General features: G+C 55.3%; 2 protein-coding genes across 12 annotated transcripts in view; both read left to right on the top strand.

The window, feature by feature from the left end:
• ACIN1 (apoptotic chromatin condensation inducer 1) overlaps positions 1 to 11,501 on the top strand; it is a 33,168-nt gene extending 21,667 nt beyond the window's left edge. For 2 of the 7 annotated variants that reach the window (XM_022553430.3, XM_022553426.3), the window contains 11 exons: positions 1,760 to 1,901; positions 5,356 to 5,398; positions 6,305 to 6,438; positions 6,533 to 6,685; positions 7,691 to 7,832; positions 8,172 to 8,317; positions 8,703 to 8,810; positions 8,951 to 9,058; positions 9,292 to 9,616; positions 9,728 to 9,828; positions 10,558 to 11,501. In XM_022553430.3, the coding sequence (XP_022409138.2) occupies positions 1,760 to 1,901; positions 5,356 to 5,398; positions 6,305 to 6,438; positions 6,533 to 6,685; positions 7,691 to 7,832; positions 8,172 to 8,317; positions 8,703 to 8,810; positions 8,951 to 9,058; positions 9,292 to 9,616; positions 9,728 to 9,828; positions 10,558 to 10,884 (1,729 nt within the window). In that variant the 3' untranslated portion in view covers positions 10,885 to 11,501. Of the gene's footprint in view, positions 285 to 1,759; positions 1,902 to 5,355; positions 5,399 to 6,304; positions 6,439 to 6,532; positions 6,686 to 7,690; positions 7,833 to 8,171; positions 8,318 to 8,702; positions 8,811 to 8,950; positions 9,059 to 9,291; positions 9,617 to 9,727; positions 9,829 to 10,557 lie in introns of all 7 variants that reach the window. The other 5 variants (XM_089907437.1, XM_030763449.2, XM_022553429.3 and 2 more) reach the window with 5 other exon arrangements.
• A 957-nt stretch (positions 11,502 to 12,458) lies between these two features.
• Positions 12,459 to 22,919, top strand: CDH24 (cadherin 24). 5 transcript variants are annotated; one of them, XM_089907438.1, is made up of 14 exons: positions 12,459 to 12,591; positions 14,143 to 14,446; positions 14,627 to 14,921; positions 15,113 to 15,232; positions 15,309 to 15,476; positions 15,647 to 15,834; positions 16,179 to 16,432; positions 17,581 to 17,717; positions 20,018 to 20,139; positions 20,223 to 20,334; positions 20,694 to 20,942; positions 21,393 to 21,801; positions 22,426 to 22,485; positions 22,576 to 22,919. In XM_089907438.1, the coding sequence occupies exons 2-14, from the start codon at positions 14,246 to 14,248 to the stop codon at positions 22,736 to 22,738; spliced, it is 2,478 nt and encodes an 825-aa protein (XP_089763564.1). In that variant the 5' UTR covers positions 12,459 to 12,591; positions 14,143 to 14,245; the 3' UTR covers positions 22,739 to 22,919. The 5 variants fall into 5 exon arrangements, with proteins under 5 accessions (XP_089763564.1, XP_022409328.1, XP_022409329.1 ...); XM_022553620.3 differs by having other exon boundaries at positions 21,393 to 22,019; positions 22,576 to 22,615; XM_022553621.3 differs by having other exon boundaries at positions 12,460 to 12,591; positions 21,468 to 21,801; positions 22,576 to 22,917.
• Positions 22,920 to 23,243: the final 324 nt, after the last annotated feature.

Genomic DNA, 23,243 nt, shown 5'->3' with positions numbered 1-23,243 from the left:
TCTTAAAAGCCAGATCTATTTTAGCCTCCCCTCACCACCACCACCATCTCCCCTTCCATTTACCATTTTTTGGATCCCCAGTTGCTGCATCTCGATTTTCTCTCTCTGGATCGGGTGGTTGGGGAGGATGTGGTGGGATCTTGGGACAAGGAAGGTGTTTTGGTTTTTTTTTTAATTTTTTAGGATTTTTTTGTTTGGTTTTTGTTATTTCTTCCATTCCAGAAAGGGATAAACAGCACTTCCAGGGGGAGAAAAAAAATCATGTTATCAGAAAGCAAAGAAGGGTGAGAGCTTCACATTTCCATGTATCCCTTTTCCCCACCACTCTAGCTCCCCTCATCTCCCTTCTCTTCCCCGTGGCTTTCATTCCGTCTTTTCGTTTTGATTTGTCTTCAGTCATTCTGCTTTCCCCCTTTGTCCTTCCTGCCCGGTTTCTAATTGGCCCCACTTGCCCTCTCTGTGTGGGAAATAGGTATTTTTTGGATAAGACTTTTCTTTAGATTTAGGCAGTTGAATCTCGTGTTTCTGTGGGAGCCTATTAGCTGGGGGCACATTTCCGATTTTCTCCTCCCCCTCTTCCCATGCATCCCTCCCTGCCTGCTCTGGGGAGGCTGTTCTGACCTCTGGGTGTCAGGCAGCCTGTCGAGAATGCCGAATTTTCTGGTGATGGTCAGCCTGGGGAGGCTTGCTTTCTCCTCTCTTGAGACTTAGGCCCCTGATCATCTTGATTTGATTTTTTTACCCCTCAGTGTTTGGGTGGTAGTGGGGATGAGATTAGAGTTAAGAAGTTCAGGATGAAGACAGAAAAAAGAAGATGGGAAGATAGTTTATCTGAAGTGAACCTCTGGGATTCGTTGCCTGCAATGGGAGCTGACTTGTGTGATTCAGAGGGGTGGGGGAGTGGGTTCAGCGTTTGTGGGGGGGATGCGTGGTGTAGGGGAGGGTGTGTCCTGACTGGGAGGCCTGCTCTCTTTATCTCTTGGAAGTTGGAATAAGGGAGTGGGAGAAACTGGGCGAAGGCCGAATGTAAGAACAATTCCTACACCTCTGAGCAGGTAAAAGTGGCCTGGTGCTTCTCTGAGCTTTCATACTCTGTCTGGCAGTTTTTGTTTTTCCTTTTGGATTAGAGGGGGTCCCTGTTGAAGCTTGAACCCTCGCCAGCCTTCCTCTCCCTGCAGCCCTCACCCCCACCATTTCTCCACTCCTGGTGTCTGCAGACCCTGAGGGTCAGTAGGCTTTTACTTACGAAGCAGTTGATTAAACCCAAGGTTGGGATCATCTGCCACAGCCCTGGCTGTTCTTTCTCCTCTTTTTAAGGAATCAGGCTTCCCTTAGATTCTCATGCAGCTTGGCTAAGTAAAGGTGTCTGCGCCCAGGTCTAGGGAGGCCACGGGGTTGTAGGCAAATCACAGTTACTTTTGAGGGACTTTGCAGAGAGGGATGTTTCTCCTCTTCATATAGGGGTACTCTGGTGAATTACCTAAGAACATTGGAGCCCTGACCCCACACATCACAGCTTTATCCCATCTGGGCAGTGAGTGAATGTGGTTGCTGTGATCTGTGCTCTTTCCCCTAGGAAAACCGTTTCCTGGTTTTCCTGGGGGGACAAGGTCTCTAGTCTGATCTAAAAAGCAGCCCTCCCAATCCCACCCAAGTGATGAGGCATGGGGGTTTCCTTGACCCAAAACCTAACGTCTTGCTCTCTCTTCCCCTTGGTTCTTTCCTGCCCTTCCCTCCCAACCTCTCCCCATACTGACAGTGAGGAGAAGGAGGAAGTGACCATGGACTCAAGTGAAAACAGACCTGAAAATGAGGTTCCAGAGCCCCCCATGCCTATTGCAGACCAAGTCAGCAATGATGATCGCCCAGAGGGCAGTGCCGAGGATGAGGAGAAGAAAGAGGTAAATATCCAAGCCACCTGCTGGGGTGGGTGGGCAGGAGTGGACCTGGGGGAAAGAATAGAGCACTCCGGTGATCCCTCGTACACAGTGGGATAGCTTAAAGAAGGGACTAGGCAAAGACTTGGATCAGGATAGGGCCAAGGGAGAATTCGCTGGTTTAGCAAGGGAGACCCCTTGTGATGGGAACAGGGCTCCTTTATTCCCCTTTCCTTGTTGGGGAAGTAGTGCAGGTGGGGAAGTTTGTAACCAGCGGGAAAGTCAGTTAATGGCCCTTTAAGACCCAGGCTCAGCTTTACCGGCTACCTTCTTTAGCTTCTCCCTGTGGTAACCCCTCTAGCTTTCCCTCCTTTTTAGAAGTGTGTTGGAGATCAGCGCCATCTAGTGGGCCGTGATGGTTCTCAGCTGACCACCATGCTGAGGAATTTTTGTTCCTCATCTGCCCCCTAGTGGTCTCATTGCAGAGATGTAGCTACTTAGAAGCCAGCCCCTGGGGTCATCCCAAAGGCCCCTTCCCCATTTTTGTGACCTCTTTACTTACTTTTTTGGCATATATCTTATCTTGTGTCCTGAACCCAATTCAGGGGGCTCCCCCCATCAGAGCCAGCGAAGTCTTCTTGGCTCTTAAAGTAATTAGAGCAAGAATTAGCTGGGTTTGGGAGTAGGGTAATAGGGTGGGAGGGACTGTTGTGTGTGTAGCCTTTCTTTGGTGTGTGTTGCGGGGGTGGGGGCCGGTGAACGTGATTTGATGTGCAGAATATTATTTATTACAAGGTCCTTCTTCCCCGTAAAACTTTGTCCAAGTACCTCATGTACGGTAATCCGCCCGTAAAATATAACCCTGCCCAACTGGCCAATCGCTGATGCCGCCTCTTCCTCTGGACCCACCCGCTGCTCCTGAGCTGCCCAGTCAGCCGAGTCTGCTATCCAGGTGTCTTGGCCAGAGGGGGGCATGTGTATGGGATCCTGTGATGGGCCCCCTTTTGCCTCCCTGCCTTGCTTACATCAGGGGGCCAAGAAGAGCACTGTTCTGGAGAGACTTGTATTGAGAAAGCAAAAAGCATTTGGAAAGGGGTGGACTTGCATCATCTCCCTCTTTGGGACACCCCAAGAAGAGCTTGTGTCAGTGCTGGGGCGCCTGCCCACACGCCCTTGCCCTTTTGAGGACTCTGGGTTGCCTTATTTGCTACAGACTGTTGGGATCCCCATCTAGGGCACCAAGACCTCCTAAAGAGTCAATGCTTGTGATCACAGTGCCATGCTGTAAAATACTGAATGGGGCTCTCCGCTTAAGCTGTGACGACTAGGAACCCTGCAGAGAAGTCTAGGGTCTGAGCCCAGAGATTTAAGGCTGATGACAGCCCAGCCATGTATCACCACTTGCTCATCAGATGGACTTTCCTTTGGTCCCTGTTGTCCATGGTGAAGGGCAGCATATGTTGGTTGCTCCAACTTCTCCTCCATCCCTGGAGGCAGGGGCTCATCCACCCACCTGACTGGAACCGCTGTCTCAGCTGGAGTCCCTGAGGAGATGCCACACACCACTCTCAGAAGAAAAGTATTCTGACCTTGCTGCTGAATGTGTGCCAGGTCCTGGGGCTATCCACCTACTACCCCCAGGCTGCCTTCAACAGAGGCTCCATGATCCCACTCGGTGAGAGGACCCCCTCCCCAGTTACAGGCAGAGGAGAAAGGGACTCTGGAGTCATCACCTGGATTCCAAGTATTGGGTGGTGGTGTTGCTGCAGCTTGCCACTGATGGACATAGGGTCCTGCCTCTCACGATAAAAGGCCAGGACCATTTCTGCTACATACAGGCCATCTCATCAGGGACTGCAAGATGATGCCCCTACAGGGCCGGGACTGATGTCTCTGCCCCCTTTCCCCCGTACCCCTCGCTGAGCCTGGCCACCACCAGTGAACTGTCTTGACATCATGGAAACTGGGCAGCGTCCCCCCACACGTTTCCCTCCCGCCCCCCCTGCGCCCCTGGGAGGACTCTGGCAGTGCCGTGCTGACCACCACGCCGTGCGCCCACCTTTTTTGCCAACCCAACCCCCCACCAATTGCACAGCGCCTAGCAGGGAGGGCTCATTCTGATTGGACCGGCGGTTGACTAGATACAGTACACAGTGAGGTGCGATTGGCTGAACTGAAGATCCCAGGTGTGAGATGGTACCTGGAACATTTGTCATATTCCTAGTTTATTTTCCTCTTTATTTTCTTCTTTCTCCTCTTTTTTTAATCTTTTATTTTAATTTTTTTCTTTATCTTTTTTTCTGATTTCTTTATTGGATTTGTTTATTTATTTGGTTCATGTTTTTCCTGTTTTAATTAAGACTTTTTTTTTTTCTCACTAACTTACCCATCGAGAGCGGCCTGGCTAGGGGTCAGGCTGGCCCTTAACGGAGACCAAGGAGACTTGGTTAGACGACACAAACGGGGCTGGGGGGTGGATGGGGAAAAGGGATTTCATCAAGAGGGTTCCTGCCCTACCCTTTAGAAGGGTGGTAGGTCTTAGTTTTTCCAGAAATAAGCACTTAAATCTAAAATGCTCTATTCCCTTTTTTGCTCTCTCTCTTCCTCTTTTTGCTCTGTCCACAGTCTTTCTCCCACTGAGTGTTTGGGGCAGAGACTTGCTCAAAAGCAAGTTTGGAAGTTTCTGGTCCTTGGCAGAGCCCCTAAGGCATAAGCCCTGTTTGGAGAAGAAACAGTAAAGGCTCTGCTAGAGCTCCGTACAGTGGTCAGAAAGTCTGAAACTCCCTAGGGACAGTCTGCCCTGCATAAAAACTTGTCTTTACCAAAGACACCTTTAAATTCTCTCTGCTGGCAATTGGCTCAGGAGGCTCATCTCCAGTGAGTCTGGTGCTGCCGTCCACAGTGTGGTGGGCATCCGGGCAGTCTTAACAGTCTGCTGTCCAAGCCGCTCAGAGCCAATGTCAGTGGATGTCAGGCTGGGCACTGAGAAGAAGAGGAGGGTTATGTTGTCAAAGTGCCATCCCAAAGTTGGTTTTCCTTGTTTCCTCGTGTTTTCCTCGAGTTAGCAAGGAAGACCTTAGAAGGACCAGATGACCCAGCTCTGGACATAGCTTGTTGGGCTTGGCATCCTCTCGACCAGTAGAGACAGTGGAAGAGGGCATGACCAATGCTTCTAAAGGGCTGGGAGGCTACTGAAATTCTTCTTCCAGCTTATTTCTGGTTAAGCTAATACATAGGTGTGGTATGGACTAGATGACTTTTCCCTGCTGTGATGTTTGGTTTTATTTTTTTCTCTAACTTGCATTGATTCTGCTTCGTTTTTGCCGTTTGCCGCTTCTGTTTTGGTCTCTGTCTGTCTCTGTGTCTCTCTCTCTCTGTGTCTTTGGAGCCTATGCTAAGACTGCCCCATCTAACCTCTTTCCCCCCTCTCTGTGGGGTGTGTCTCTTTCTCTTTTTTCCCCTTTTCTTCTCTATACAGAGCTCGCTGCCCAAATCATTCAAGAGGAAGATCTCCGTTGTCTGTAAGTCTAGCCCCAAATCCCTGATACAGGTTCGGAATACCATAAAAATCAGAGTTGATAGAGAAGTAGATTCCCATTCTCTGTCAGTGGCATTCTTGCGTCACCCCCTGCCATCCCACCACCTCCACCCAGCAAATCTACATCTTTTGGGCGTAGGTAGTGTTTCATTTTAAAATTCAGAACTTCACAAACAATCCTTGTTATTTTTCCCCAGTCACACTTCTTTCTTAACCCTAATGAGATACACCGTGAGATGTCTTACCATTTCTTATTTAGTCCTCCTGCTTTTATTATTTCAGATGTCTGAACCCTCAGAACGAGGAGTGGGTTTGAGGGATTCCGATAAAATGCTTACCAGTTTACACTTTATTCTAAGCGTCTGAGAAAATGAGAGTGCCCACACCTCCAACAGTAACATCTTTAACATTTTGCCAATGAGGAACTCATTGGTCTTTATGACTTTAAATAGGTCTTTAAATAATAGGTCTTTATGACTTTAAATATATCAATCTGTAGTGTGAAAATAACCTCAAGCATGACCAGATCTAAAATTAAATTAACTTGGATTTTAGTATCACATAGTCTTGTTTTTCTCATTCCCATGTCATCCTCAATCTGTCTTCCCCAGTACTTTAGATTTTTCTACCACTAAAAGTTTAAATTGCTTACCAGCCTAGTTAGCTCTTCCTTGTTGCCTTCAGAGATCAGTAGTTTTCATCTTTCAGGAAGTGGCTCTAGGCCTTTTATTGTTTACTCTGAAGCATGGTTTCCCCAGTCCCCAAATGTGGTTTCCTTAAGTTAACCTTTTACTAAAATTCCAGTCGAAGGCTCTCTGTGGGTGTTGTGGTGTGAACCAGCAGAGGGCCTGAGAGCATCTAACTGTGGGGTCCTATTTCTTGGGGACAGCAGCTACCAAGGGGGTGCCAGCTGGAAACAGTGACACAGAGGGGGGCCAGCCTAGTCGGAAGCGGCGTTGGGGAGCCAGCACGGCCACCACACAGAAGAAACCCTCCATCAGTATCACCACCGAATCACTCAAGGTGAGGTGGGAGGGGCCGGGGAAGGGAGGATGAGACATGACGTGGGAGTAGACATGGGCCCAGTGTAACGGGGTGGGGGGTATCTGTGTCCCAGAGCCTCATCCCCGACATCAAACCCCTGGCGGGGCAGGAGGCTGTTGTGGATCTTCATGCTGACGACTCCCGAATCTCTGAGGATGAGACAGAGCGTAATGGTGATGATGGGACCCATGACAAGGGGCTGAAAATATGCCGGACCGTCACTCAGGTAAGGCTCCTGCACCCCACTTTGGGGGAGGGGGCCATGGATGCAGAGTGGGCAACTGAATGAGGAGCTAAGGCAGAGTCCTAGGAGGGAAGTCTGCCATCTGTGCAGAGGGTTGGGTGAGTTGGCCCTTGTAGGGTAGGGGTCAGCAGGCTACCAGATCTAACCTGTAGCCTGTAATAAAGTTCTGTAAGAACACAGCCACCCCAGTTCATTTACTCTTTTTTTGTTTATTTTTGGCTGCGTTGGGTCTTCGTTGCGGTATGCGGGCTTCTCATTGCGGCAGCTTCTCTTGCTGCAGAACAGGGGCTCTAGGTGCATGGGCTTCAGTAGTCGTGGCACATGGGCTCAGGAGTCGCGTCTCACGGGCTCTGGAGCACAGGCTCAGTAGTTGTGGCACACGGGCTTAGTTGCTCCGCGGCATGTGGGATCCCCCGGACCGGGGTTCGAACCCGTGTCCCGGCATTGGCAGGCAGATTCTTAACCACTGCACCTCCAGGGAAGCCCAGTTCATTTACTCTTGTCTCCGGCTGCTTAAGTGCTATAATATCAGAGTTGAGTAACTGCAACCATATGGCTCACAGAGTCTAAAATGTTTAATATCTTGCCCTGTACAGAAAAAATTTGCCAATTCCTGCCTTAGTTTTCCTCATGGCAGAGTTGAGGCACTACAAATCCCAGGATCTGGTGGAGGTGAACATAATAATGAAATTTCCTCCCTAGAGGAAGAAGCATGTTAGGTTGACTTACCACCATCTCTCCCCGAGAAACCGGAAACTGAAAAGAATGTACCTGTTTGGTGTTTAAGAATCCCTCTGTAGGGACTTCCCTGGTGGTCCAGTGGCTAAGACTCCACGCTCCCAATGCAGGGGGCCTGGGTTTGATCCTTGGTCAGGGAACTAGATCCCACATGCCACAACTAAGACCCGGGACAGCCAAATAAGTAAATAATAAATTAAAAAAAAAAAAAAAAAAAAAAGAATCCGTCTGTTATCTGATACCTTACAGGTGGTGCCTTCCGAGGGCCAGGAGAATGGGCAGAGGGAAGAGGAGGAAGAAGAGAAGGAGCCTGAAGCAGAAGCCCCTGTACCTCCCCAGGTCTCAGTAGAGGTGGCCTTGCCCCCACCTGTGGAGCATGAAGTAAAGAAAGGTAGGTGCAGCATTATGAGTGAAACATGTGGCCGCCTGAATTCCCAGAGCACTTTATTTGGACCTCTTTTAAAGCGTTTAATATTTTCTGCCTCGTGTTCTAGTATTTTACACATGTCTTCTCCTAGTTATCAAGCTGCTTGAGGGCTAGGTTTGAATCTGTTTAATTTTTGCATCTCCATAATGAGGAGATCAGCCTGGACCGTACCTTGCACAGCGCAGGTGCTCAGCACATTTAGATGGGACAGTGACTACTGGTAGGGAGTTTTAAAGTCCTGCTGGAGGTGGAAGAGCCAGCATTGCTCCCTGCTGAAAGTCATTCTTGTGCTCTGTTTGATAGTGACTTTAGGAGATACCTTAACTCGACGTTCCATTAGCCAGCAGAAGTCGGGAGTTTCCATTACAATTGATGACCCAGTCCGGACTGCTCAAGTGCCCTCCCCACCCCGGGGCAAGATCAGTAACATCGTCCACATCTCCAATTTGGTAAGTCATTTTTTTCCCACAGTGCAGCTTGGTTTAGAGTCTGAGCTTTGGACTCATGTTTCTTAGGTTCAACTCCTGGACCTGCTGGTTACTCACTCATTGAGTGAGTTATTTTACCTCACAACCTGTCTCATCTGAAAAATGGGGAGAAAAAAGTATCACCCTGCAGGGTTGTCTTGAGAATTTGTAGAGAGCCTGGCCCATGATGTCCCAGACAGTGTTACCACTCTTCTCACATTCCTGATGGAGGGTTCCTAACCTCTCTGGCCTCACCCAGACTTGGAAGCTATACTCCTGTGACAGTGGTGTGGGAAATCTTCAGACTAGCTACATGAGTATAGTTCTTGCCTTCTTTAAGACCCTGAAATTTCGCTTTCATTGGCAGGTTCGTCCCTTCACTTTAGGCCAACTGAAGGAATTGTTGGGACGTACAGGAACTCTGGTAGAAGAGGCTTTCTGGATTGACAAGATCAAATCTCACTGCTTTGTAACGGTGAGGGGAAGAAACTGATTCTCTAGGTTGTGGCCTGTATTTCCTTTTGTGACCATCGTGGGCAGATTTGAGGACATTGTGGTAAGTGGGAAGGGTTGAAGGCCTGTTGTGACCCTCTGCCTTCTCCCTCCCTCTGTCAGTACTCGACAGTAGAGGAAGCAGTTGCCACCCGCACAGCTCTACATGGGGTCAAATGGCCCCAGTCCAACCCCAAATTCCTCTGTGCTGACTATGCTGAGCAAGATGAGGTAAGAAACCAAGGGAAAGGAAGGAGGCGGGTAGGGGCAGGGGAGGCTGTTATCCGCTAGATTCCAGCTGAGATCCCGGCCAAACCTGCCATCACTGAGATTCCTTTTCCCTCCTCTTTGGTTCCTTTAGTTGAACCATGGGGCTCCAAAGTCTGTTCACTGGTACCTGGGCTCCTTCAGTGTGAGTGATATCATCTTCATCCTGACTATCCTTGTCCCTCCTCTACCCGCAGCTGGATTATCACCGAGGCCTCTTGGTGGACCGTCCCTCGGAAACTAAGACAGAGGAGCAGGGGGTACCACGGCCGCTGCACCCCCCGCCCCCGCCCCCAGCCCAGCCACCACAGCACCCCAGGGCAGAGCAGCGGGAGCAGGAGCGGGCGGTGCGGGAACAGTGGGCAGAGCGGGAACGGGAGATGGAGCGGCGGGAGCGAACGCGATCAGAGCGCGAATGGGATCGGGACAAAGTTCGAGAAGGGCCCCGTTCCCGATCACGGTCCCGTGACCGCCGCCGCAAGGAACGCGCAAAGTCTAAAGAAAAGAAGAGTGAGAAGAAAGGTACTTCGCTATGGGGGGCACACATACTCAGTAGTAGGTGGGAAAGGGACCCAGGTGGGACGGGGCACAGAGTCATATGCATCAAGTCTGACTCACTTTCTTCCACCTCAGAGAAAGCTCAGGAGGAACCACCTGCCAAGCTGCTGGACGACCTTTTCCGTAAGACCAAGGCAGCTCCCTGCATCTATTGGCTCCCACTGACTGACAGCCAGGTGAGCACACGCCTTCCTGCCTTGAGGGGCACTCTCAAGCTCAGGAGGAACCACCTGCCAAGCTACATCAAGGCTTGGGAGTGAGCAAGGGGAGAGTCATGTGACTACGAGAGTGAATAGGCCCAGGTATTGGCTTAGAATAATAAGGCAGAAGCTAAGCATCACAGAAAGAGGCAGTTTTAAGACCCAGTTGATTGAGTGGGCCATAGAGAAGCCAGACCCATAAAGGATAGAGGTAGACACGAGATCGGAACTCTGTGTGTGTCCCAGGAAGCTGGTGGTGCCAACCGTGCTTCTTGGAAGTTGATTTTAGTTAGCTGAGAAATCTGTGTTTAATAAACTCAGCTGTTTCTCTTTCTAATTTCTAGGGGTTTTAGCTTTTTAAATCTCCGTTTCTTTGTGATGGGCCTTTTGGGAATTGTAGGTTTATGCTACTCCACTAGAGAGAATAGAGATTTGTTCACATCGAGTTAGCTTAGGAAATACCAGAGGCCAGGCATGGATGGTGCCACTACCTGCCGTGGGCATAAAAGATGAAGACTGGGAGGAGGGCTTGGGGCTCTGAGAAGAGGACAGATGTGACTGCTGAGGCCCTGCCCCTTCCTGCATAGCAGGAAGGCTGACAGTGGTCCCGAGCTAAGAGTGCAGGGTCCAGGTGCAGGGAGACCAGGTGAGACTCATGTGAGCAGGACTGAGGTACCTGTTCTCTGCCTTCCCTGCCTGCTACAGATTGTTCAGAAGGAGGCAGAGCGCGCTGAACGGGCCAAGGAGCGGGAGAAGCGGCGAAAGGAGCAAGAAGAAGAAGAGCAGAAGGAGCGGGAGAAGGAGGCGGAGCGGGAACGGACCCGACAGCTGGAGCGAGAGAAGCGGCGAGAGCACAGCCGGGAGAGGGACAGGGAGAGAGAGAGGGACAGGGAGCGGGACAGGGGAGATCGAGATCGGGAGAGGGACAGGGACCGGGAACGAGGCAGGGAGAGGGACCGCAGAGACACCAAGCGCCACAGCAGGAGCCGGAGTCGGAGCACGCCTGTGCGGGACCGGGGTGGGCGCCGCTAGCCGGTAGCCGGGAGAACACTAGGGAGAGCTGCAGGCACTGGCCACCCTGCCCCAGGGGGCTTCAAGGCCACAGAGGGATAGGTACAATCTCCACCACCCTGGAACCAGGGGTCTTTCACACCATTTGCCCAGTGCTGAAGTCTGGCTGCCACCTGTCCCCACATACCAAATGGAGCAGTGGGCATCTTCCCACCCTACCCCCGTAATCTATCTCTTGGGACTTAGCCCTCTCCTCCCTCTCATTTCCCATTAAGTCTGTGAGAGGGAGGAGCTATGTTAGGGAGGGAGGTGGTTGGCCCAGAGCTGGGGAACAGCCAGGAGCCCCAAACCTCTCTCTCGTTTTTCCTCCATCCTGCTCACCACCTCCTTTGGTACTTGCACCCCCCTTTTGGGAACAGCCGGGGCCAGGACTGGGTCACCTATGAGCTGAATCAGCATCTCCTCCTGAGTCCCAGGGCCCCTGCAGTTCCCAGTCTCTTTGGTCCTGCAGCCCATGCCTCCTGCCCACCGGTTCCACTTTATATCCACCTTTTCCTTTTGTTCAATTTTTATTTTTATTTTTTTTATTATTAAATGATGTGGTCTATGGAAAATAATAAAATCTGACTTAGTTTTAACTAGTGTGATTGAGTGGCTTTCCTTGGGCAGGGCCTGGGTGAGAGCCATGTTGAAGGGGAGGCTGCAGCATGCAGAGCAGCCAGCATTGCTTGCGTTCCATACACTTAACGTAGGCTGCTGCTTCCTGGAGCAGGGGCTTCCCACCCTCCCTCCATCCCTGCCTCGGCTCTAGCCACACACAGCTGTGGATCTTCCTCGCTGGAGGGCCGAGGGAAAGACGCCCTGGGAAGAGGGGTGTCCCGGTGCTGTGCTAGAGGCATTTGGTCACCTGGTCACCACCTTCAAGGTGCCGCCCATAACTGCCACCAGGGGGCGGCAGCCGCTCGCTCAGTAGGCTCCTGTAAATGAGCTTCCCAAAAAGGCTCCGTGCCCTCCCGCCGACGTCGCCTCGGTCCCTGCCCTGTTTGTTCCCTGGGCCCAGCCCGCGGACTCCCTGGACCTTTCTGCTGTGCTTAAAGCCCGTAGCCGGCCCGCTACCCTTCCCTGCACAGGTTCCCAAAATGCTGCCGCCTCACGGCCGGGGTCCACAGCAGCCTCCAAGGCTGGTCCGGGGGCGGCGAGCCGGGCCTCCGCAGTGGGCTCCAGATTCCCCTGCTCACTGTGCGCTCGCCCTTCGCCCGGCTGCGGGGGGCGTGCGGGCCGCTTCGCGCTCCCGGGTGCCCCTTCTCCGCTAGCTCTTCGGAAACGGCCTGGCGCCGTGGCCTGGAAGCCCTCCCGCCCGAGTGCCCCTCCAGGCGCTGCGGGCCCGGCCCGGGAGGGGCACCGCATCTGTATGCGCCCGGCAGCGCCGAGGGGGCGGGCAGCAGGCACCGCCCCCGCCCCCGCCCCCCCCGCTGCCCGGCCAGGGCTGGCCGGGGAGGGTCGGAGGCTGGGCCCTCCCGCGCGGCGCGGAGGCGCCTCGCTCCTCCGCAGGCGGAGCCTCCTTCCCCCGCCCCCTCCGTCTCGCTCCCTTGTTCTAGCCGGGGCTGCTCAGACCTGCAGCGGAGCCGCGGCGCCCGCTCCGATCGGCTCGGGGCTGCGCCCCCGGGACCCGGCGACGGGGGCGGGCGGGGGCGCTCCCCACCGGGCTGGGCCCCTTGGCACTGCCAGGTAAGGGCGCCTGCCCTGGAGCCCGCGGTTGGGAATCCTCGGAGGGGCAGCAGGGGGCCCGCAGCCTGCGGGTGTCTTCAGAGCGGTGAACGGTGCGCTCCGCGACTGGGAGCCCACTGCCGGCTCCCTTCTCCCGCGCTCTACCGCTTTCCCTTCTTCCCTCGCACCTCTCTCTCCCTCTTTTTCCCATCTTCCTCTCCCTCGATTTCTCTTCATCCTGCCTTCTCTCTGCCTGTTTGCCTTTTCTGCCCCTTCCCTGGCTCCCCAACCCTTCTCTCTCCCTCTTGCCCTGTCTTGCTCCATCTCTTCCTCTTTGCCTTTTTCTTCCTCCACCTTTCTCTCCTCTCCTGTCTTTTCTTTTTCCCGCTTTCCTTTCCTTCCCCGTTCCTTCCCTCTGCTCTCCTCTTCCCTTCCCTTCCCGCTATCCTGTTTCCCAGTCCTCTATCGCCTTCCTTCTCTCCGTCCCGCCTCCCTCTCTGGCCCCCGGCTTCCCTCTTCCCTCGGGAAGGAAAGGACTGTCAGGTGTATGTCTGCTCTAGGGGAGGAGGGGCGCAGCCACAGCCACCTGAGGGGTGCCCGTTGGAGGAGAGGGAGGAGACAGTGGTGGGAAGGGTCCTCTAGCTTCCTTCCCGCAGCCCCTCCTGGCTGCCCCTTCTCCCAGAATGAAGTTCCGCACCGGGGCGGCCTGGTCTGACCCCGGCAGCTAAAGCTGCCCCTTCCTGGTCATCACACGTACTGAAAGCCCCTCTGCCCCCTCTTCCACCCATTCTCAATCCTGGTACCCGTGACTCCTCTCTGCCTTTCAGGCACCCAGGCTACCTCCTTTGATCTCTTTCCTCCTGTCTCTTGCTGCCATTCTGTCTCTGTCTCTGTCTGACAGTCCCTGAGTCTTGGTCTCACCCTTAATCACGCTGTGTCTCTAGCCTCTGGGTCTGCCTCTGCTCCCCCTCCCCAGTCTTCGGCCTCTACCACCCCTCTTCTTTCAGCTCTGGCCCCCCACTCTGCCTCGGGAGCCCAGTCCCCCTTCAAGGACTTCAGCTAGCTGTGTGCCGGGGGCAGGTTCTGGAGAGGCGGAGTGCCTGTGGAGGACGGACTTTCACAGGCTCTCAACCCTGTCTGAGGCTGCCCTGCTTGTCATCTCAGCCTGACCTAGGCGCACTGAGACCCCACCTCCATGAATCCCAATCCCTGGATTTTAAGCCCTTTCCCTGGTAGCCCCCATCTCCTCCAGCCCCAAGCTGCATGCCCACCCTGGGAGCAGAGGGGCCAGTTTGGGGTTCCAAGCCCTCCCAGCATCCCCTCTCCTATTTTCTTCCCAAGCTTCTCTACTCAGAGTTGAGTGGCTGGAGATTTATCAGCTTGGAGGGCTGGAGGTGAATACGGGCAGAGCCTGGGTGGAGGGAAAGATCAGACTGTCTGCTCTCTGTCTTAGTCTGGGTTCTGGGCAGTGGGGCGTCTGGTTCCTTGGAGGTGTGATCTTCCGCATCTAACTTTGGGGAGTTTTAAGAGTTTAAGGGTTTCCTTAACCGTAAACAGCTGTGCATCCTGCAGGTGTGGATCCATGGGGCAGCCCCAAAGCATCTGTCCCTCTGCCCCAGCCAGCTCATGCCTCAGCACCCGGGAGCAGTGAACAGAGCCCTGGCTGAGCCCAAACATGTGGGGCCTGGTGAGGCTCCTGCTGACCTGGCTGGGTGGCTGGAGCTGCATGGGGCGCCTGGCAGCCCCAGCCCTGGCTTGGGCAGGGTCCCAGGGGGCCCCAGGACCGGCACTGCTTCGGACCCGACGGAGCTGGGTGTGGAACCAGTTCTTTGTCATTGAGGAATATGCCGGACCAGAGCCTGTCCTTATTGGCAAGGTAGGGATCAACCCCTCCCATGTCTACCCTGACCCTCAAGGCCCTGCCCTGTAACTTCATCACTTCTGCAATGACCTTGGTCCCTCAGGACACCCAACACTCCACCCAATCCTAGATTTAGACTCTAACTTTCTGTCCCTATGCTTGGAACCCGCTGCCATGTTTCCCCGATCCCTACAGCTGCACTCAGATGTGGACAGGGGTGAGGGCCGCACCAAGTACCTGCTGACCGGAGAGGGGGCAGGCACTGTATTTGTGATTGACGAGGCCACAGGCAATATCCATGTCACCAAGAGCCTGGACCGGGAGGAGAAGGCACAGTATGTTCTACTGGCCCAAGCTGTGGACCGAGCCTCCAACCGACCCCTGGAGCCCCCATCGGAGTTCATTATCAAGGTGCAAGACATCAACGACAATCCACCCATCTTTCCCCTTGGGCCCTACCACGCCACAGTGCCCGAGATGTCCAATGTCGGTGAGTACCCCAGGTCTGGACATCCCGGATCCCATCTCCTAGAGTGCCCTCACCTCTCCTTCCCCGACTGCTTTCAGCCCCAGAACCCACCTCCTGCAATTCAGCCCCGCTCATGTCTGGGTCCCGCCCATCTACCCTTCTTCCCCACTTGGCTCTGCCCCGGGTGAGCGGAGTGCCGGGGTCCCCCACAGGGACATCAGTGATCCAGGTGACTGCTCACGATGCCGATGACCCCAGCTACGGGAACAGTGCCAAGCTGGTGTACACTGTGCTGGATGGACTGCCTTTCTTCTCTGTGGACCCCCAGACTGGTGAGGATAGAGCTTGGGAGGCGGGTAGGGCAGCCGTGGGGACAGGCACCCCCTGACTCATCGTCTGTCCCCCTAGGAGTGGTGCGGACCGCCATCCCCAACATGGACCGCGAGACACAGGAGGAGTTCTTGGTGGTGATTCAGGCCAAGGACATGGGCGGCCACATGGGGGGGCTGTCGGGCAGCACTACGGTGACGGTCACCCTCAGCGATGTCAACGACAACCCCCCCAAGTTCCCTCAGAGTAAGGGACAAGTGCCCCGCCTGAGCCGCCCTTTGACCACCCCCCAGCCCTACAGCCTCGGGAGAAGCCTCCCCCACCCCTCCCCCAGCCAGGCCTGGGAGAAGGATGTGCTGGGGGAGGGAGGAGGACCGGGGACCTCTCTCAGAACGTCTCCCTCCATCCACTCCAAGGCCTGTACCAGTTCTCCGTGGTGGAGACCGCTGGGCCGGGCACCCTGGTGGGCCGGCTGCGGGCCCAGGACCCAGACCTGGGGGACAACGCCCTCATGGCATACAGCATCCTGGATGGGGAGGGGTCCGAGGCCTTCAGCATCAGCACAGACGCCCGGGGTCGAGATGGCCTTCTCACTGTCCGCAAGGTTAGCCTCCCGTCTGCCAGCGCTGCGACCCACTCACACCTGCCTCCTGCCCCATGGGACACGCTTCTAACAGGGCTAGAACAGGCTCGGTCGGGATCCCTGTGTTGGAGCTTAGAGATTACGGTCATCTCCTCATCTTTCAGATGAGGGCCTAAGGGCCAGAACGGGGGAGTGACTGGCTCAGGACTTTGCACAGAGCAAGTCTGACGGAACTGGGGGCAAACCTAGAGTTCTGACCGAGTAACCCGCGCCCCACCCCACCCCGACCACCGAGGCCACTGCCCCTCTGGTGCCCACCTCCCGGGTTCCCCCCTGCCTCAGTCACTCCGTCCCCCTCACCACAGCCCCTAGACTTTGAGACCCGTCGCTCCTACTCCTTCCGTGTGGAGGCGACCAACACACTCATCGACCCAGCCTACCTGCGGCGAGGGCCCTTCAAGGACGTGGCCTCAGTGCGCGTGGCTGTGCAGGATGCCCCAGAACCACCCGCTTTCACCCAGGCTGCCTACATCTTGGCAGTCCCCGAGAACAAGTCTCCCGGGACCCTGGTGGGCCAGGTGTCAGCTGCTGACCTGGACTCCCAGGCCAGCCCGATCAGGTGAGCTGGAGTGCAGGCGGGCTCAGGGCCAGGGCCCAGCAGCATGCTATTCCCGCCCGAGGATGTGCCCCCTTTACTGCAAATCACGCTCACCTCCTGGCAGAAGTCTCCCTTGCTGCAGGCCTGGGGCCAGGGCAGGGCTGGAGGACCTTGCTAACCCCTCCCACACTCTCCACCCATCCCTCTGGGTGGATGATAGTAGCGCCTCCCAGTGGCAGTGCGAGCAGATGGAATCTCATCTGATGAGGGCGATGGATCAGTTGATGGCCATGGCTATCGACCGCTCGCTCAGCGCTTCACATTTTACCCACTTGATAACATTTCCTTCTCCCAACAACCTGTGAGAGTCGGATAGTAGATAAGCGTAGTAACCGTGTCAGCTCCGGTTGCTTTAGAGCTGCGGTCCCTGACCTTCTCGGCAGCAGGGACCGGTTTTGTGCAACATAATTTTTCCACGGACGGAGGGGGGTTGGGGGGGCGTTGGGAATGGTTCAGGCGGTAACGCGAGCGGTGTGGCTCAGTTCCTAACAGGCCATGGGCCAGTACTGGTCCGCAGCCCGGGGTTTGGGGACCCCTGCTTTAGAGACCTGGCCCTGAGAGGTTGAGTAATTTGCCCAAGGTCGCACAGTCAGTAAGTAGCAGTGCTGGGATTCAAATCCGGACTTGTCGGCCCCAAGAAGACCCACTCTTTCCACCGCCCCAGCCAGCATCCCTGTCACAGCACTGAGGGAGTCATTCCCATTTTGTAGTTGAGGAAACAGGTTAAAAGATTTGCCCAAGGTCACACAGCTGGCCTGAGACAGAGCAGGGCTAGAACTTCGGTCCCTGGTCCCCAGAGCAGAGCCCCAGAAGTCGGAAAGACAGGCAGTGTTTACCCGACGTCACCTCTGTCTCTCTCCCTGCACGCCCATGAAACCCAGTCCCCGGCATGTTAGGACAGGTGTTTAATGTTGATGACTCCCCGGGGATATTTGTCTTTTGAGGGGACCCTAACGTGAACTATGGCTCTGGGTGCACGTCTCTGGCCAGCTCAGGCCCTCTGCCCAGCTGAGCCATGAGGCCCAGCAAGGTGAACAGAGGGAGGGAGGGGTAGCTGCAAACTCTGGCCCTGCCGCAGATCAGCCCCCAGCCCCACTCCATCTCCCCAGATACTCCATCCTCCCCGACACGGACCCGGAGCACTGCTTCTCCATCGAGCCTGAAGATGGTACCATCCGCACGGCAGTGCCCCTGGACCGCGAGGCTCGTGTCTGGCACAACCTCACAGTGCTGGCCACAGAAGTCGGTGAGGAGTCCTGGGCCCCCCGGGAGACCCGGGAGGAGGCAGCAGCCTCCCAGCAGAGGGGCCGTCCCTGGGGACGTATGGGGGTGGGGGAGGGCGGCTAGTGCCATCACACCCTCACCCAGCATACAGCCACTGGGTCCCCAGCCTGCATCATCACCACCAGGCAGGCCTTCTTGTCTCCTGCCTGGGCTGGGCACAGTGGGTCTGCCTGAGCATTTCCCCTCACCTTCAGTTGGCTCCCATACCTGACTTTCCCCAACCCGGAAATAAACCTAACCTTGAATAACTTCCTGCACCCTGGGAGACCCCTGCCTGGCCCACTCTCTGCTTCAGGCTGAAGGGGCGTCAGGGAGGGGCTGGGCCCCTCCTCTGGGAGCTGACCGGGGCCGGGGTGGGGAGGTGGTGCCAGGAACCCCTCTCTGGGAAGCCCTGCCGGGAGCCCTCAAGGGTGGGGAGAGGGACCAACTCCATGCACTGCCCATGTCAGTCACCGGTCACCAGTAGTGTGGTTCAGCCTTAGACCTCCCTCCCTTCTATGAACCTCTCCTCACCACGCCTGCTCATGCCTCAGGGTCTCCAACATTTGCCGTCTGTGTCCTGTTTAGGGAAGTTGTCCCTCTGTGCATACGTACTTGTACATGTCAGTGAAGAGCTATGTGTGTGTGTACACGTGGGTGTGTACTTACATGTGTATGATTCCATACGTGTGGAAAGTACATATACATACATACCCCTGTTTGTGAGTATACATCTATAGCTGCATATACGTGTACGTAGTTGAGTGTATAGAATTGTATTTATATTATTTGTGCATATGTGTAATTGGATGTACATAGTGATAGATACAAGTAGCTGTTTGTATATATTGTTTTGTGCGTGTGTTTGTGGACAGATAGTAATAATTTACTATTTATTGTGTATCGGACACTGTTCTAAGTACCAAATGTGGGTTAATTCATTTAATCATCACCACAACTTTATGAAAAAGTACAATTTTTTCCCCCATTTTAAAGGGAGGAAACTCGGGCAAAGAGAAGTTAAGTAACTTCCCAAGGTCACACAGACATTAAGTGGTGGGGCCTCAGTCCCAGTCAGGCTGCAGAATCTCAGCTGTTATCTCCTCTGCCATACTGCCTCTCATACATGTCGAATTGTATGTAGATAGGTTTATGTTTATGACCATGCAGCTCTGTGGCAGTGCATGCGTGTCTGTCTGTGTGAACATCCCTGTGTGTATTTGTGGTATATGTAGCGTGTCTGTGGCTGCCTGTGTATACGTAGCCCTGCGTGTGTGTGTGTGTGTGTGTGTATTCCCCTCAGTGTCTTCTCATCTCCTGCCAAATCCTGCACCCCAGTATTGACTAGCAGGCCCTGGGCCTTAACTGCAGCGAAGGAATGGACCCCAGCCCCGTCCCATCTCAGGGTATCCCAGACCCTTTAACCAGGCAGTCTGCTCCTCTGCCCAGGCTGTCAGCTCAGCACCTTCCCAAAAGCCAGCCAGATCTCCCTCAACTCGGGGAAAAGACTAAAGGAACTGTGAGGTTTAGCCTAGAGGAGGTGAACACTGGGGCAGGCAGGGATGCATAATTTCCATTTTCTCTTGGATGCCACTGGCAGTGAGAAGCAAGGCAGGGTAATGGTGGGAGCCACCCAATGACGAGGGGGCCTGTGTCTGGCTGTGGTACCCAGGGTGGCCTGGCTCTGCCCCTGAGTATCACGTAGCTCCTCCCTCCCCAAGGTCAACTCTAAGTGATACTCACTGCTACACCACAACCTCCCAGACCTCTGATGGTGTGTGTGTGTGTGTCCACCGGTTTTGTGCATGAAAACGCATTCTCTGCATCTTGGGGGTCGTGATACTACATTCACTGTATATATCGAACATTCACTTCATGTATGTTGCATTTGTTTTAAAGCACTGAGTTTACATCAAATGGATGGTATGAATGTGTTTGTATGTTTCATGGCTACTGTCTGTGTGCATCCGGTATGCATCCTCTGTCTACCTTTCCTTTATGGCACGTGTACCCTGCATGTGGGTTATTGTATATGTATGTTATGGGTGCTACACTCCTGTTGAGTGTATATGGTATATGTATTGCACACATCTTGGGTACCACATGGCTGTTGTATGCACTTGTTCCATTCATTTCACAACATTGTTTGCTACTTGCATATTGCATGCATTATCTCATGTATCCCACATGCATGCTATGTGCTACGTGTGGCATCCATGCCCACACACCCCGTGTGTTGTGTGTGCTTGCATGGGGTGTACGTGTTTGTGTTTCTGGCTTCAGACAGCTCCGCACAGGCCTCCCGGGTGCAAGTGGCCATCCGGACCCTGGATGAGAATGACAATGCTCCCCAGCTGGCTGAGCCCCACGACACCTTTGTGTGTGAATCTGCAGCCCCCGGCCAGGTGAGCCGCTGAGGCAGAGGGGTTGGGAACTCAAGACCTCTCCAGCTGCCCACTCCGTACAAGGCTTCTTTTCTTCCTCCCAGCTGATTCAGGTCCTCAGGGCCCTGGACAGAGATGAAGTCGGCAACAATAGCCGTATCTCCCTTCAAGGTCCTCTAGACCCCGATGCCAACTTCACTGTACGGGACAACCGAGGTGGGTAGCCTCCTACAACCGTGCCCATGCCTGCTTCCCTCCTCTCCTCTACCACCCTCGGCCCTGCCTGCCTACCTGGGCCCTCCACCCAACAGAAGGTGGATGTGGTTTGGGGAGTTCCCTGGTGGCCTAGTGGTTAGGATTCTGGGCTTTCACTGCCATGGCCTGGGTTCAATCCCTGGTTGGGGAACTGAGATCCTGCAAGCCGCGCGCGCAGTGGGGCAAAAAAAAAACCAACACAGGGTGGATGTGGTTTTGCTCTTTGCAAACCTTCCCCACAGAAAGCTGTCTCCGTGGGCTGCAACGGCCTTACTGGGAACGTGTCCCAGGAGGTGACCCAACACCTTCCTCTCCCACAGATGGCTCTGCCAGCCTGCTGCTGCCCTCTCGCCCCGCCCCGCCCCGCCAGGCCCCCTACCTGGTCCCCATAGAACTGTGGGACTGGGGGCAGCCGGCACTGAGAAGCACCGCCACAGTAACTGTCAGCGTGTGCCGCTGCCGGCCCGATGGCTCCGTGGCCTCCTGCCGGCCCGAGGCTCAGCTCTCACCTGCTGGGCTCAGCACCGGGGCCCTGCTCGCAATCGTCACCTGTGTGGGCACCCTGCTTGGTGAGTCAGGCCACAGTGGGACATAAATGTGGGGTCCAGGCCTGCAGGGTGTGTGGAGAGGAACGAGGACACTGGACATAGGGAAATCCATCCTAGGTCTCGAAGGAACCCTCATGCCTGGATTTTCCCACTGCCTCATGCATCCGAGACAAAAGCTCTGGCCTCATATCCCTGGCCTGTCAATCTAATGAGAGTCATGAGCCATAAAAACTGTTTATTGAGCCCTGACTCTGGGCCCCGTGTGGCATTGGGCACAGCACTTGGTATTTCATCCTTTCAACAACCCTGAGGGGTAAATATGTTTTCCCTCTTTTCCACACAAGCAATCTAAGGGCGAAAGACGTTCAGGGAAGTTAAGCAACTTTCCATGGTCACACAGCGAGTAAAGGGTTGAAGTCAGGATTCAAACGAGCTTTGCCAGATGTCAAACCCAGGGCTTGCCACCCCCAGGGCGTTCTGATTGGAACCAGGCTGCCCCACGCCTGGCCCTGCCGGCTCAGCGGCCCGTGTGCGCCTCTCCCCCAGCCCTGGTGGTGCTCTTCGTGGCCCTGCGACGCCAGAAGCAGGAAGCCCTGATGGTGCTGGAGGAGGAGGACGTGCGTGAGAACATCATCACCTATGACGACGAGGGCGGCGGCGAGGAGGACACAGAGGCCTTCGACATCAGCGCCCTGCAAAACCCCGACGGGGCCGCCCCGCCGGCTCCCGGCCCGACAGCGCGCCGAGATGTGCTGCCCTGGGCCAGGGCGCCGCGCCAGCCCTGGCCCCACGGCCCCGCCGACGTGGCGCAGCTGCTGGCGCTGCGGCTGCGTGGGGCAGACGACGACCCCAGCGTCCCACCCTACGACTCGGTGCAGGTGTACGGCTACGAGGGCCGGGGCTCCTCCTGTGGCTCCCTCAGCTCCCTGGGCTCCGGCAGCGAGATCGGCGGCGCCCCGGGCCCCGCTGAGCCGCTGGATGACTGGGGGCCGCTCTTCCGCACCCTGGCCGAGCTCTACGGGGCCAAGGAGCCCCCGGCTCCCTGAGAGCCGGCCTGGCCCTGCCCGCCACGGCGCAGCGGCCGCACAGGCCCTCTGAGTGAGCCCCCCGGGGTCCAGGCAGGCGGCAGCAGCCCAGGGGTCCCCAGGCCTCCCCGATCCCCGTGTCCCTCCTCCCCACTTCCCCAGGGCAACCTCCTCCTTACCTCCCTCGTCCTGAGTCGTCTGTTCATCTCTCTCCAGGGATCTCTGTCTCTGTCTCTGACACTCTCCCTGTCTGGGTCTGCGTTGTGCGGCTCAGACTCTGAATCTCTCCGTTCTCTCACTGTGATTCCACTTTCTTGTGGCTCTGTTTTGGTCTCCCCCATTCTAAATCTGTCACTCACGGCTCTGTCTGTCGCCCGTGCCCGCACACACGCTCTCTGTCTGTCTCCTGCCCACATCTGCCCGCATTCTCTGTGGGTCCCTGTGACTGCCTTTTTGGTTTCTTCTGTTGTCCATCCCAGAAACAAGAGAAACTTCCAGCCACTGCTGCCCACCCTCCTGCAGGGGATGTTCTGCCCCAGGTCAGTGTCCCTAGACTATGTGGAACACAGGGGTGGCCCAAAGCCCTCCCTCACGCCCCACCTCTCACTCGGGCTCTCCTGTCATTGCAGACCTGCCCGCATGGTTCCATCCATCACTCATGGCCTCATCCTGGCTCCATTGGCCTCCAGCAGAGAGAGGGAGCCAGCTCACCTCCCGGGGCAAGAGCTCCAGCCCCCAGTGGCCGCCTCCCTGGAGCTCTGCCCAGCTGTCAGCCGGCCCTGGGCATCCTAGCTCTGGGCATCGTCTTGTGTGCTTTCCAGGCCCCAGGGGGAGGGATGGGAAGGAAAGAGGGAGGCAGCTGGGGAAGGGGAAGAGGGAGGAAGGGGAGGGGCCTCCATCTCTAATTTCATAATAAACAAACACTTTATTTTGTAAAGCTGGAGTCCTGCTTTCCTTTCTGCACTCAGGTGTCTGTAAGAGCGTCACTGTGCCAAAGGGCTGGAGGAGAGGCCTAAGCCCACTCCCTCGACCCCTTCTCCTTTCTCCTTTGGGGGACAGTCGCTTCAAGTCCCCTTAATAGAGGAGGCTTTGGGTTGACACCATACAGGGACGAAAGAGATAATGACATGTACCTCTACCCCCACAACCTCTGGGTTCTCTATTGGTCTCAAACTGTCCAAGGAAATTAAGATGTGGAGATTGGCCAGAGGGGAAAGTGGGAAGGAGAAAGTGGAGAAAAGGGGGAGCTATAAAAGACTAAGAAGAGAGGAAGAGGAGCTCTAGACTAGGAATAAGT

This window comes from Delphinapterus leucas, chromosome 2, assembly GCF_059928025.1.
Source record: "Delphinapterus leucas isolate spDelLeu-1000000601 "Yukka" chromosome 2, BTC_Dleu_Yukka2, whole genome shotgun sequence".
In the NCBI taxonomy this organism is placed as follows: domain Eukaryota; kingdom Metazoa; phylum Chordata; class Mammalia; order Artiodactyla; family Monodontidae; genus Delphinapterus; species Delphinapterus leucas.
This window is presented reverse-complemented; position numbering and strand designations above follow the sequence as displayed.

Bases quoted from the DNA above. Each gene is read 5' to 3' on its own strand.
- CDH24 (XM_089907438.1), top strand. From the start codon at position 14,246: ATGTGGGGCCTGGTGAGGCTCCTGCTGACCTGGCTGGGTGGCTGGAGC. The intron at 15,835-16,178 runs GTTAGCCTCCCG...CCCTCACCACAG, and splicing joins GCCTTCTCACTGTCCGCAAG to CCCCTAGACTTTGAGACCCG. The intron at 20,943-21,392 runs GTGAGTCAGGCC...TGCCACCCCCAG, and splicing joins CTGTGTGGGCACCCTGCTTG to GGCGTTCTGATTGGAACCAG.